This window comes from Ictidomys tridecemlineatus, chromosome 6 (assembly GCF_052094955.1).
Source record: "Ictidomys tridecemlineatus isolate mIctTri1 chromosome 6, mIctTri1.hap1, whole genome shotgun sequence".
Classification (NCBI taxonomy): domain Eukaryota; kingdom Metazoa; phylum Chordata; class Mammalia; order Rodentia; family Sciuridae; genus Ictidomys; species Ictidomys tridecemlineatus.
Genome location: NC_135482.1, coordinates 175,628,185 through 175,643,552, shown reverse-complemented (window position 1 = coordinate 175,643,552; position 15,368 = coordinate 175,628,185). Strand labels below are relative to the sequence as shown.

The following is a 15,368-nucleotide window of genomic DNA, read 5'->3' as shown; positions in this document are numbered from 1 at the left end:
CAGACTCTTGGGTTCTGGAAGTTTGGGACTGAACATTGTTCAGTGGGAGGGAAACATTATTTTGCCTACCACATTTTTAGCACTCTAGGACAATTTCTATAACATTAGAACTATCTTATTTTTGAAAGTTTTGTAGAAGACTGTGGTGAAATGCCTGAGCTTTTGTATGTGGTAATTCTTTAATAAATGTCTCTGCATATTCCATTGAAATTTGCTGTGTTTAAACTTTTTCTCCCTGATAAACTAATTTGGACAATTTTTATTTTCTGAGAAAACTATCCATTTAATATTGAATTTCTTTGTATAGAGAGGTCTGCAACATAGCCTCTTTCCTCTTGTCATTTCTTATTTTGCTAATTTATGCTTTCTCGCTTTTTATTAGTTTAGGTTAGTTAGCAGTTGGCTATTTTGTCAATGTTTTCCAATTAAGTCTACTGGATCTCAATTCTCTATTAATTTTTGCTTTTATATTTGTTATTTCTTTTCAACTTCTTGCTTTTAGTTTACTTTGTTGTCTTCTAGTTTTTGAAGTTAGATATTAAATCATTTGTTTACATTGTTTCTTTTTTTATCTATGAAAGTGTGTAATGTTCTGAATCTTCCCCTAGTGACTGCTTACAATATCTCATATGTTAGTGTTTGGGGTATTGTTGTTTTTGTTACTTTTTTTTAGTGTTTTTTTAATTGATTAATTTCAGCTTTTATTTGCCCTTTCACCCAAGAGTTGTTTAATGGGAGGCTTTTTAAATTTTTCAGGGGGAGAGCTTTTTATTTTTAGTTTGGGTTAATGAATTCTATTTCTCTTAGTCTTTTTTGTGCTGCTATGACACAAAAGGTTGGATATTTCATAAAGTGAAGAGGTGTATTTGGCTCACAATTCTGATGGTATATGGTTCCAAAAGTGTGGTGTTAGCATTCAGCAACCTGATGAGGGTCCCTTTGCTGTGTCTCAAGATGACAAAGAAACAGAAAAAGAACCAGCAGAAAAGGCCCAGTGCACTGGGTGGATTTCCTTTATAATAACCCACTCTTGAGAAAGCTAACTCACTCTAATGACAGCGGCATTAATTCCTTCTGAGGGTGGTTCCCCCATGACTAACACCTTCCAGGACACCCCACCGTTAATTTCCCACCCCAATACCTCCACACTGGGGACCAATCTTTGAGTACATAAACCATTGCAGGATACTCTCAAATCATATCCAAACTATAGCATTGTTTTCATTGCCTTAGTTAATCAATTTTATTGTGGTTTCATCAGAGTATTTTTGGCAATATTTCAAATTTGTGAAAATTACTGATATTTTCTATGTGGTCAATTTTTATGAACGATTCAAAGGTAATTTATAAAAAGGTATATTTGCTAGCATCAAATATATTTATATAATATCATATAAATGCATAACATTTAACTAATTAATTATATTTTATATTGGGTTTTTTCCTTTTTTAAATTTTTTGGTTCACTATCTTGAACCACGAGTGGCAAAACATCTGCCTAATTTTTTTTTTTAAATCTCTGAATTCTAACAGGTTGATAAATCTGGGTTAACTTTTCCAAATACCTAGTAGACCCTTTCAATATGCAGATTCGTTCTCTGGAAAGTTTTCTTACATTATAATTCTTAAGTATTTGTCTGTTTGTTTTTCCTTTTCAGAGAATCTAATAGTATGAGCACTAATTCTTCTCTGTTTTCCACTTCCACTATTTTCTCTATGACCCTTTTTACTTCTAGACTTTTCTCATTTTTATTTTATTGCTTGTCTTCCTAACGTTTAAAATGTCTCTTAGTAAGGTTTCATCTTGGTTTATCTTTTGAACACTTTATAATTTAATATTCATTTTGGAAATAACCTTGCCTCTTTTTTCCATTTTTTCAAAATTCAATCAACTCTTTTTAAAATTATTGTTAGTTTCTTTCCCTTGTCCATTTCTGTTCTTCGTTTTTGTATTTCTCATAAGATCTTTTTTTAGTATCCCAAATGCTAGTTTTCATATATTTAATTCAGTTTTCAGTATTCTTGTTTCATGGTTGTTTTCTTGGGGTAAATGTGTTGGATTTCATTTTTCTGATTCTTTGTAGTAATTCTGCATCTGATTATTCTGTTTTTTCCATTTGTGTAGTTTGGGGCTGGTTTTTAAGGGGTTGTTGCTGCCTTTATTCAGTATTTACAGAGTCAAGATTCTGTAGTGAATTGGGGGAGAGGGTGAATGGAGCCAGGGATTTATGTCCTCTGATTGTTCAGTATTTTTGTCTTACAGAACCCTGCATTTTCTATCTGAGCTAAAGCTCCATGGATCATGTGACCTCCATAAGCCCCTATTCTGACTGGTAGGCCACAGTGCATTTTGGATTTCCTGGAATTAGTGTCAGTTCACAGACAGGCCACAGTTGTTCCCCAAAGCTCTGATTATTTCTTTTCCCCCAATGAACAGATAAAGACCAGGAGAAAGATTCGAAATTTTAGTGTAGTTTTCCGTAGAATACTAAGGTTCTCCCACAAGGGGGTCCAGCATCCCCTTCACTCAGTGTTCTGGGTCTATAAACTGGCTTGAGTCTGTCAACCTAAATATAAAAGCAATCAGAGGAAGAGAGTCTCCAAAGAATAATGTTATTTATTTGTATATTACAGAGCCGTTGCAACAAGAATGTACATACCATAGTAAACCATGGGCATATTCAAAAGGGTTGAGGCAGGGAGAAGTTTTTTAGGACAAAAATGAGGAGGATTGTATAGATATTTTGAAACAATAATCTTTGTCTACAGTGCTGAGTGACAGCAATTCAGGTTTGAACAGAGAGATACTGGTCCTGTCCTTGTAGAGGACTGTATCAGGGGGCAGTGACATCTGTGCTTGTGGTTCTCATTGGTCTTCTGTGACAATTACTCTAGAGCAATCGTGTGTAAGAGCTCTTCCGTCCTCCATAAACTCTTGTCTTACTTAATTTTTTCAGTAGGATTGACATTAACAATTCCTTCTTGATTCTTTCACATTTCTTTTGCATGTCTAAAAATGAATCGAGGAACTTTGTCTCTGTTGTTATGATGAAGGTTAGACTTTGTTTACTTGACTTAGAATTTCTCTGTGTATCTTCTCAAGTAAGAATTTACTTGACTGTTCAGTTCTGGAACAATCTAGGAACATCATGATTAATTGGCCATTTTCTATCTGAGCTAAAGCTCCAGGGGGAAAGTCAGACCACCTATTATGGTTTAGATGTTAGACGTCCTCCAAGACCTCCTGTGTGAAAGAATGCAAGAAGGTTTAGAAGTGGGATGATTGAGTTATATAAAGCCTTTTCCTAATCAGTGTGTTAATGCCCTGGAAGGGATTAGCCAAGTGATGACTGTATGCAGATAGGGTGTGGCTGGAGGAGGTGGGTCATGGGGGTGTGTTTTGGGGTCTATATTTTATGAGTTGGTAGCCATGTCCCCAGCTGCTTTCCTCTGCTGCACTATTCCACCATGATGTTCTGCCTCCCCTCATGAGTTCTAGACCCTTCCAGTGCAGGTCTAATATCCACTGTAGTATTCCAGCCTCCCTAAGCCTTTAGGTCTCTTCCTCTACATTAAACAGAGGCCCGTTCAGCACTTCCGGTTGTCTCACTGTGAGCAACCTTCTGTTCCATGCTTCAGCCAACCAACCAACCAAACCGTTAGAGCCCTTTCTAACTCCCTCAGCCAGAACACTGAATACAAAGTCTCTCCTTAGTAGCCCATGGTAATAAATTCAGCCTGAATTACTTAGGTTACTTCCATCATCATCCCACACCTTGAGTATCCATTCCCACATTTGTTCCCTGGATTTTTGTCTATATAAATTAGAGAAATAATTTCTTCCAGAAATTTCTTTCAGAATGAAATGCATCTCGTAATGGATCACATTTTGTACCTCTCCTTGGGTGGCTTCTGGAACTGAAGCCTCATTATAGGTCTAGAAGTAAAGAGGGCAGGTGGAGGTTGGTCCCGACAGTCAGCATTGTCCTGCATGACAGACACTTCGAGGGAGGCCACCAAGGTTTCCCCAGGTGATGAAGGTTAATCCTCCCAAGAGCTGAGACTCCAAGGCTGGTGCCACTGGAGTCAGGAGGGCCACTTCCTGTGAGGTTATAGGTAGAGAAACCTCTTCCTTTGGCATTGAAAATACAACAGAATTTAGGGGCTCAAGTTAGGGAACCAGCCCAATTGCTTGTCAGCAGATGACTGGATGGGGAACACACACACACACACACACACACACACACACACACACACACCATAGAGTTTTACTTAGTCATAAAGAAGAATGAAATACGGCATTTGCTAATAAATGGATGGAAATGGAGAACCTCATATTAAGGGGGAAAGTCAGACCAGGAAGTCAAGGGTCAAATGTTTTCTTTCACATGTGGAAGCTAAAGTAAAATAAGGTAAAAAAGGGAGAGGGATTCCATGACAATAGAAGGGACACCAATGGAGTAGAGAGGGGATAGAAGAAGAGGGATGAGGGATGGGAGAGGGAAGGAACTGTGGAATATCACTGGCCAAATTATGCTATGCAATATATGAATATACCCCAGTGAACTTCAACGTTGTCTATAAAGCACCAATTAAAAAACAGTCAATAAATACAAGTCAGACCAGTCGAGTAATTGGAAAGGGAACAAGGGGCAGGGGTGAAGAGGGAAGGGAAATAGGAAGCACTGGGAACTGAAATGGAGCATATTAAATTCCATGCATGTGAGATGATGTCAGAATGAACCTCAATATTATGTATAACTCTAATGCACTAATAAAATGTTTAAAAATGATTTAGGGGCCCAATGTCCCCATGCCAACTTATAGGATCCATTCCTCCCCAAGTAGTACTCTCATTTCAAGTGTAGACACCCAAACCAGGGGCGGCAGTACAAGCCTGTAATCTGTGACCAACTAAGCAAGACTCTGTCTCAAAAAAAAAAAAAGGTTGGATATGTAGCTCCGTGGTAAAGCACTTGCTTAGTATGTTTAAGGGCCTGGGTCTAATCGCCAGTACTGCAGGAAATGAAGAAAAAGAGTAGACACCCTACAGGACTGGAAGTTCAATTTGTGTTGTCATTCACACCATGACAGAATGAGATTTTGTATTTGATTTTCAGCAATTTCAGCCCTGAAGCTACAGAGGATAAGGATCTCTTTCAGGGTACATGTAGAGGCTCTTAGGTTATTTATCTGACACTTGAGCTAGGAATTTGAATTCCTGAGCTCGTCCTTTCTCATGCTATGGCTTAGGAGCCAGTGTCTTGATATTCATTGCTTACCCAGCTCCTTACTTCTGGTTGAGTCGGAATATCCAGAGCCAACTCATTTGCACTTCTCTATCAACAGTTTAGCTGTGAACTGTCAGCGCTGTCTTTATTACTATAAATAGAATCATTAGCATCTTTCAACCTAATTAAAAGAGAAAGCCAAGTCCAGAAACCTTACAGGGTAGAGAATTTTATCTTCAAACTATGGAAGAGAAAGCTGAGGCCTTGAGACAGAGCGAGTGAACTATCCAAGGCCACCCAGCGGAGAGTCAAACTGAAATCCATAAGCCTTCTATTTTGTGATTGCTCTTTTTCTTTCTTTCACGTTCTTTGTCTTAGCAGTCCGCTCATGGTTTACAGATCACTCTTCTCATCTAATAAGTGACAAATAGAAAAATGCACTTTCTGGTTTTGCCAACTTCTTTCCATCCATATATCTGAGTCTACCTATCAATTGTCCAACCTTGTCCAACCTGTTTACCCTGATAAGAAAGTACTGAATTTCATTTCTCTTATGAGAGTGGCCAACTCAGCTGCAAATAAGGCAGAGACTTGAGGATGCTAGTCATTGGCTTAAAATGAAATAAAATCAAAGACTAAATTACTAGAAAAAAAGATTATCATATTGATAACAATTTTACTACTTGACTATTACAGAAAAAAATGATTCTATTTTTAGTTTTCTTTTGACAGGAATCTAAGAAGGTATCTAAGGATTGACAGAAGCACTTAAGTCACTTGTGTCTTCCTTTTTCTTTTAGTTTTCTAAATCCAAGTTGTTGTGCCGGAGGTGTTCCAAAGTCTCTCTATATGTCTGTGCAGATGATCTTAACCAGTGTTAAGATTCCTGTTTTGTATTTCCCCTGCCTGGGCCACTCTCACCTCATTAGAATCTCTAGATGGGTTGAATTTGGTAAAAGCTACGCATATTTTCCTGGCAATCCTCTGCGAACATCCCATACCAGAACTCCGGCTCATATGTTAGATGCATGGAAAAAGGAGGGGCATAGATGTGGGACCAAAATAAACAGATGGTTGCCTTGACGATCTGCAGGAAACTCTCTCACGATCATTTTTCAAGGTTTTCTTTTCAAATACATAATGACACAGGATCCTTTTTTTTTTTTTTTTTAATCTCATCTACCACCTGCAAATGGTACCAAGATTCACAAACTGGACAAAGCACCAAATGTCTCTTCCCATAAGCCACCTTTACTGGGTTTGAGTCGCGGGGTCCCCTCCTGCAACACTTCAGAAGTTTTCCTTGAGACCATCTCAAGGCAGATTGCTAGCCTCCAGGGATGAACTGAATGAGACCCAGCAAGGGGGCTGTGATATTTGGCAGGAGACAAATGTGAACCATTATTATTACATGAGACAAGATGCTGTGGGGCCCCGCATACAGAATAATGTGAACTCAAGAGAAAGAGAACAAATGGGGTCAAGCAGAGGTCCTGGAAGAGGTGAAATTGAGCTGACTGGGGAGCCAAGTTTGAGCTGAAGAGACTTGAATCTCACTGGGAATGGGTAAGGAATTCCCAGCTTAAGACAAAAATAATAATAAAATTGAACATTCTAACATTAACATGCACCTGATTTCTATTATGTCCATTGTTGTTGGCACATTTTTTTTCTGTAAACATACTTACAAATAATTAAAATGGAAGCTCTTGTTTTGAGCTGTGAAAACATGGAGCAGTTCTATAAACATGTTTGAATGTATTCATATACTCAGATCCCTTATCCAGGTTATAACACCAGCTTACAGGATGTGAGCTTGAGAGGCAGACCGGCATTCAACACTCCATTCTATCAATAATTTCTTAGTTTCTTGTGCAAGTTTGTACAATCTCTAAGCCTCCCTTTTCTCACCTGTAAAATGGAGATGATAATACTGCTCATTTCACATAGTTTTGCAAAAGTTACATGAAATATTTCATGCAGTCCTGAGCACAGTGCCTGACATCTGTTATCAATTATTTGTTGCTCCAAATCAGAGAGCATGTGTGAGGTTTTCTCTGATGAGACATACCATTAGGCTTTCATGGGGCTTTTCTAAATCCTTGTTCTAATGCCAGAAATAAAAATTATCACAGATTTTTTTAAATATTGGGAGCCAAAATGTCCCTGGTTTCAAGAGCCTTTAAGTTCACAGTTTCTTATTATCCCAAATTATAGCAGTCTAAACTCCTGTTTTATTTGCTTTCAAGAAGTCTGGTCTTTTTCCAGGTATCTAAGTATTCTGGGAACTTCCTGGAGAAAAATAAATAAATTTCTGGTACTAGGGATTGAACCCAGGACCTCACACATGTGAAGCACTAAGCACTGAGCTATACTGCCAGCCTCTTGAGAATCTTTATTCAGAAGGTGTCTTCTTTCCTAGCCCTGCCTTGCCACTGTGTTATAGTAGCCAACTGATCTTCCTCAAAATGAATTTCATTGAGCATTTTGCCTCTACCTGGACTCCAAGCTACAGTTTCTGAAGGCCCCCAAAGGAGGAATTGTTTCCTTCTCACCACAGCCCAAAGTCCCATCCTGATTTCTTCTTCAGCGGAGGTTTGTCTGCAGGAAGGACAACTTCTTCTAAGAGAAATTCACCCCCATTAGGTGGTGAGAGGGAATAATAGCACCCATTGTGTATGGGATCTAATTACCATTCACAACTAGAGGGAAGCAGGGCTTTGGGAGGATGAATGATTGCAGATCTGTGGCAGAACGTGTGCAAGTGCAAGATGGCTGGGGTCGTGGCTCAGTGGCAGAGCATCTGCCTGGCAAGTGTGAGGCATTGGGTTCGATCCTCAGAACCACACAAAAATAAATAAAATAAAGATATTGTGTCCATCTACATTAAAATAAAATAAAATAAAAAGAACATGTACAAGATGAGTCTGGGGTACCTTCCAGTTTCGGGAAGAAAGTCAATCAGACTGATGAGTTGTGTTGAAGGACACAGGGGACAGGAAGGGGCACCCATATGCTAAATATGGGAGTCACTGAGCACCTAAAAAGAATGAGCTCAGTCAAACAAAGCATATTGTATATATTAAAATTAAAACATCACTTCATAATTTATGATGATATTTTGAAAAAGTGAGAGACGGCAAATGACCACTTCAACAACAGCCTCATTGGCTACTGTTGCAAGGACAGGTGTTTATTCAAAAAATTGGCTCATAGAAGGAAAGGCGGAAGATGCCGTTAGTCTGTCTTTCCTGTACATACTACTTTGTAGGGCATTGAAATAACCTGAGCTGACAAACGCTGGGATAGTGGTGATGTCGAGGAGGAGGATTTTGCTGTGCTGGGGATAAAACCCAGTGTCTTGCACATGCTAGATAAGTGCTCTGCTCCTGAGCTGTATCCCAACCTGAAAAATTGGTTTTTATATAAAAATTTCAACTAATAAGTGTAAAAAGACAAAAACCATCAGAACATCATTTTATACCCCCTCCAGTGAAATAACGAGTTCGGGTAGTAGTTATTAATAGATGCAACTCTTCGGTGAAAGGTTGATGGGAAACTTGAAATGGCAGAGATGAGCTTATCACATCCTGATTCATTGTAACTCACTAACAAGGAAACCCAGACGGTGTGCTTGGGCCACATGATGTCCACGTCACGTCTGAAGTATCATTACCCCCGCAAAATTGAACTTGAATCTAACGCAGACTTGAGGATTAAATCTCCTCTAAAGGGATGTAGGCAGGAGTGGAATGATACTACAAGGAAGCAAGGAGGCCAATTCAGCTTGGGGGACCTTCCTCAAGACTGCTGGCCCAGTTCTGAGCAAGGCAGTGGCATGAGGAAGAAAGAAGGGAGGCTGAAGTTGCTGCCCATAAGAGACCCAGGAGGCTTAACACCGAACAAAACACATGAGCCTGGTCGGGGTCCTGATTCACACAAACAAACTATATACAAAAATCAGAAACCAAAATTTTGTTATAGCATAGGTATCCGATGCCAGGGACATATTGTCAGTTTTATTTAATGTATAATGGCACTGTGGTTATATAAGAAGATGTTCACAATTTTTAGCCATGTCTACTGAAGCATATGCAACTATTTAAAATACTTTGGCAACCGTTTAAAATATTTTAGGTGGAAAAAAGAAAAAGAAAGGGACAAAGGCAAGGTGACAAAAATCTTGGTGATTGTTGAAAGGAAAGTGACCACAACACTCAGAGCAACCAAAAGATCTTTAATGCAGCAGTGCAACAAAGAGAAAAGAAAGAGAGAGAGGGGGGGGGGGAAGCCCTCGCAGGAGAGAGACAGAGAAAGCAAGAGAGATAGCAAGAGAGAGGGAGCAAGAGAGAGAGAGCAAGAGAGAGGGGGGCCTGGCAGGAGGGAGTTTTTATACCCCAACTCTAATGGGGCCTCTGGGTCTGCAAGCTGCCTTGTTGGCCCAAGGGGGGTTGAGTGCTCAGCCTTGAGAGGGACTTGACAGAAACAGGTGATAAAGGACCAGATAGAGGAGGGTTTGAGTGCGTGGGCTATCTTGCAGCCAACATCTGTTCAGCCTGCCCTGCACCCAACAATTGTGGAATCTGGGTGATGAAAGGTTAATTTGGAAAAAGTAAAAAATGGATAGATGAAACAGATGTTTCAACAGATGTCAAAATCTTGATGGTTGTTGAAACTGGACACCGGAAGAGGAAGGTCCTTTGTATTTATCTCTATTTGGGGTATGCATATTATTTTTATAACATGAAAACAAAACAAAGAAGTCACAATTCTAGAACACTGGTACATTTCTCATCATGGGGTTTATTTGGGCTGAGATCATGCCACATGTGCGATTTCAGGATGGACTGAGCCAACCCCACCCAGCGCTTGTCCTTTAGTGCTCTCTGAGCACAGGAAGAGAAGCTGAACTTTCTTTGGGGGGGATTCTGCAGTCTCACCCTCTTCTCCTTGGACAACTGCTAGCAAGAGCTCTCATACATGGCCCAAAACTAAGCAGCAATTTTCTCCTAAGGTGCAGTCTAAATTCTAATTTAGAAAGAAATCCTTTCCTAAGGCAAGCTTTATCTGAAGGAAGATCATTTTTGCCTGAAGAAATCATTCTTTCCATCATGCTGGGGAGAGGGTTAGCTTTCTGCAACCTCCCCCAGGGCCTCTGGCTCCTCCACAAGGGACTCTGCCTATCTTGATTTGCTGGATACTTGGTGTACAGGGGCTCTTTGCCTCCAGGGGACTTCAAGCCACCACATTTTTGTTTAATTATGGTAAAATACAAATAAAATTTACCATTTTAACTATTGTTAAACACACAGTTCAGTGTTGTTGAATATATTCACATTGTGCCATCTCCAGAACCTTCTTCATCTTGCAGAACTGAAAGTCTGACCCGGTTAAACAGATCCCCATGACAACCAGTTTCTGTGAATTGCTAACTCTAGGTTCTCATGTAAGTGGAATCATGCAATATGTATCCTTTTGTATTTAGCTGATTTTACTTAGCACAGTATCTTCAAGGTTCATCCAAGTTGTAGAAATTTGTAGCATCAAATTTCCTGCCCTTTACAGTCTGGGGGTGCAGCTCAGTGTAGAGCACATGGCATGCACAAGAACCTGAGTTCTATCCCCAGAACCAAAGGGGGAAAAAAAAACAACTTCCTTTTTAGGGCTAAATAATATTCCATTGTATGTATGCACCACATTTTCTTTATTCATTCGTCCTTTAATACACACTTGTTTACTTCTACATTTGGCTCTTGTAAATAAGGCCACTATGAACATGGGTGTACAAAACAACTGCTTCTTATAATGTAACGTTTTTCTCCCAAAGTTTCAAAAGTTCTAGGAACATCTTTCATCCCAGGTTCATGTTCAAGGTACTGGACGCTAGGCTAGCCCAATCTCACCACCAAAGAGCATATAAGCCTATGAGAGGAAGCAGCTCTGTTCAACATCACAGAGCCCAGACAGTGGGTGGTCCTTGCCTATTCCCTAGTTTACTTCTTTTAAAACAATAAAATTAAAACATACTGGCAATAGGCTAACAGTGGAAATGAGCTCATTCACCTGTTTCCCATTCTGCCAGGGCTGGCTACTATTTCATGGATAGCATTCGTGCTTTCAAAGCTTCATTCTAAACAAAACAAATGCATCCACAAACGAACATGCTTGCTTTGTTTCTGATAAAAGTTTACCTTCCCTGGGTGGGCATGGTGGTGCTCACCTGAAATTCCAGCTCCTCAGAAGGCTGAGGCAGGAGGATCCCAAGCAACTCAATGAGACCCTGTCTCGAAATAAACTACAAAATAGGGCTGGGGATGTGGTTGAGTGCCCCTGATTTCAATCCCTGGTTACCCCCCACCAAAAAAAAAGTTTACTTTTTCACTCAACAGTGTATCACCTTTTCATATAGTAGGAAGGTTTCAGAAACCTAGGGTATTTCCTATTTTTATGTTGTTACAAATGATGTTGAATTGAAGATCCTGACACATACACTCTTGCGTATTGATGTATTACCATAGGATAGAAGGGAAAATCTTGGGTCAAAAAGTATTTGGATATTTTAAAATGTGGTAGGTATGGCCAAATTGCCTTCCTAAAGGATTATGTTAATTTATCTGCTAGCTTTAAAAGATTTGCATTTATTTTGTCACATTTAGGACAAGCATTCCAAATATTCCACTTTGTCCATATTTGACCAAATACTTTTATCTTTCTACAAGTAAATCAGCATAACCTGTACTAGCTATTTAGTTAAAATCTGCTTAGAAAATCTCAGTTAAATTAGTAAAATCATCTAATTTCAGCAACTATTGTCTGCTTCTAGCCAAGGCAACTTTATTGGATGAAAATGTAATTGTGTATTTCTGCTCATGACAAATTTTGGAATTTCTTCTCTGGGTCAAAGTCAATCTTGCCAATATTTGCGTCTTTAATTTCAGGATTACATAAATATAATTTTTAAATACCAAGTCTGTTTTGAAAATAACTTTTGCCCTTTTCTATTTTTAATTTTTTAATTAAAAATAATTAATCAATTGACTTAAAAAAAATCAAGTCCTCTAAGCTTTTATGCCCATTTGCTTTGGAGAAATACCTGGAAAAATATATCCCCAACCACAATTTTAATCACCAAAGTCACTTGGATGGATTGTATACGTGATTTCACAATTATGTCTCAAAAATTAGGCACTGGGTTCCATCCTAGCACCACATAAAAACAAATAAAGGCATTGAGTCCATATACAACTAAAAAAAATTTTTTTAAATTATATTACAAATGTCAAGATTTCATCAAAGAAAGTCAAAAACTGTTCATGGCATGAAATTGGAAAATGGTTCTCATGGGCCACAAATGGAGTTGCCGGGAAGGAGAGGCCACATCATGACACTTACAAAGGTCTTTACTTCTTAGAAGAGCAGAAAGCCCGGATCTGACCGCTCTCGGCCGGGTGGTCCTCAGCCCGTCCCTGGAAGCCCAAGCCCGGGCTCCTTTTGTGTGCGTCCTGCGTCCTCTCCAGGCGTGTCTGCGTGGTGCAGGGCGCATCCGCGCTCGGGGAGGGCTGGGAGCGGCTGCCGGCTAGAGCAGGCTGGCTGTCCTCCGGGGGAGATGGCACTGGCGGATGCTCCGTTGTTAGGCGACTATTGATTTGCCTCACTCTGAGGATTCCAGGGGCACAGTGACCCTCCCTGCTGCCTGTCGCCTCCCTTCCTCCCGCCCGCCAGGGTGGCTTCCCGCAGCAGGATTCCTGAGGCTGCCGCTCCGCCCTCCTCTGCCTCTCAACCCTCTGGCGCCTGGATACCTGAAGTTATTAGGAGAAATAAGGTAGCTGAAGGGACCACATGGAAGTTGTGACAGCTCCCGGCGGCGCGCCCCTTTCTCGAGTGCCAGTTCCTGGGCTTGGGAATCACCGCTGACACGTTGAAAGCAGGAGGTCCCCCTACCAGCCAGCCTGCCGGGATGGGCCATTGCTGCTGCAAGCCTTATTACTGCCTTCAGTGCCTGGACAAGACGGTACTTTGCCTTCCCTCTCTCTCTTCTTCCCCCTCCTCCTTGGCCAGGGCAGAGAGAAAGCCGCCAGCCGACCGCCTCTGTCCCTCGGCTCCCCAGCATGCGTGTGCGCTTTGTTGGTGCCCAGGACCCTCCCTTTCCCCGTTCCAGGGTGCTGAATTGTGAGTGGTGTTCACAGAAACATTTGGTCTCACATACTCTGCAGTGCCTTACATAATTTGGTATTCTGCAGTCACCAATGGAACTGTTGCATTTTCCTGAAATAGTAGAAACATCTCAAAAAACCAAACTGTCAAGAAATCCTTGGAATATTCTTAATGCCTTGTAACATTCCTGGAAGACCTAAGATGAACGTCCAAGAGGGGATTGGAGGCTAGCTAGGCATGTTTTTTTCCCCAAGCTGGAACTTTGAAAGTTTCCTTCTCCACCCCCCCCCCCATCCCCTACCCATAGCATAACCCTGTAGTTTGTATCCTTCATGTCAGAAAAAAACAGCACACCCAGGTATAGTTCTTCCTTCTGTAGTTCATCACAACAGAGAGTGGTGAATAACACAGAGATGAAAACCTGAAGAACCAGGGAGTCTGAGGGTGTGTTCAACGATTCACTAGAAGGAAAATTCACAGCCAGGGAACTGAAAATAGAGTATGCAGAGAATTGTATGGCAATTCCTGCACAAAAGCCTTTCTTTGCTTTTGACACTTGCCTGATCTGTGAGCTTACAGAGGGATTAGGATATGCTTTTAATTTCAACACTTGATAACTGTTGGCAAGAGCTCTTGTCTCTGTGATATATTTTATTATCATGCACATTCGAATTTCTCAAAGATGCATGAAATGGGATTTCACAGGGGGTGAAATTGCCTCCTTTCTACTCACGTGGGCATCAGCTAGTAGATAGCTTGGGGTATAGTATGTGACCAGGTGAAGGAAATATATATGGCTTAATTTAAAACTCATTACAGGGCCGTCACTGGGGAACATCTTACTTATCAGTTCTTCTTACGAACTTTGACCTAAAGTAGGCTTATATACCCACCCCAGAAAATTAAACTGATACCTTAAAGTCATTTGGTATTTTTGTTCCAATAGAAATAACCATTTCAGTGGGTTTGGCTTTTGCCACCCTGAGTATGAACCATATTTCTGTTTTAGCAAACAGAAATATAAAATATTTGCACCCAAACATCTGCAAACCCCACATTGAAGTGGTTAAGCCCTTTTGTAAGAGAAGTGGTCACAAAGAAGAGTCCAAGGAAGTATAACAATGGTTGTGATAAAAGGGAAAGATACGCCATGTGTACAGCAACAGTATAAAGTTTCTATTCCCAAGCCCTGATAGGAATGTCTGAGAAATAGGGTCTTTAAAATATATTTTCTTAAAGGCCTGAGTCTGTCCCCAATTGTCTTTCAAATCAAGTTCCTGAAAATAAATATCCCTGTATAATTCTTGAATTCAGAGGTTTGGGAAAAATAATCCAATGTTATTTTTTCTCTTTAGCAGTGTGACGTTTAAGTAGCTTTTAAATGTTTTAGCCTTGAAACTAAATTCAGTACAAATTATTCTTCCTGGATGAAAACTTAAAGACTTATGCTATGCCTATAAACTTTTCCATTATGTGCATACTCCTATTTCTTGACTTTACTATATTTCAGAATAGTATTCCATTTGAGGTTTTATAGATATATATTCATAGGTGCTTTTTAAAGGAATTGAAGACTTTCTTTTTTAAAACAAGAGAAGGAATTGTTTTGTTTATTTGCTTGCTTTGTAGGATAACTTCACAGGCAGTCTCCCAAAATCATTTATTACTTGATAAGGACCTAATAGATCAGCATTGTGTATTGGGACAGTATGGGATTCCACTGAAGTCTCCAACTTCAGAACTCAGTACTGAAATGCCACAGTACCCTTCAGGGTCTTAATCAGCTTCATCTACCCCGGCATCAGCATGGTTTGAAGAGGGCGGTCTGATAAAACTTCTGTTTACCTTAGTCCAGCTTAATAACCCTTTTAAAAAGAACATTTCCTCAGCAATATATAGGTACAGAATAGAAATCCTTATTTTGAGAAGTAAAAATTTCTTTTTTTTTTTTTATAGTTCACTCATAGTACAGAGAAAGATGTT

General features: G+C 40.0%; 1 protein-coding gene across 15 annotated transcripts in view; it reads left to right on the top strand.

The window, feature by feature from the left end:
* The window catches only part of Mtus2 (microtubule associated scaffold protein 2), a 620,658-nt gene that overhangs the window by 540,938 nt on the left and 64,352 nt on the right, over positions 1 to 15,368 (top strand). Inside the window, exon 1 of one of the 15 annotated variants that reach the window (XM_005317065.5) lies at positions 13,111 to 13,242. The exons of the other annotated variants lie outside the window; for them this stretch is intronic. Coding sequence (XP_005317122.1) covers positions 13,189 to 13,242 — 54 coding nt within the window. The 5' untranslated portion in view covers positions 13,111 to 13,188. Of the gene's footprint in view, positions 1 to 13,110; positions 13,243 to 15,368 lie in introns of those variants that run through there. 15 annotated transcript variants of the gene reach the window in all.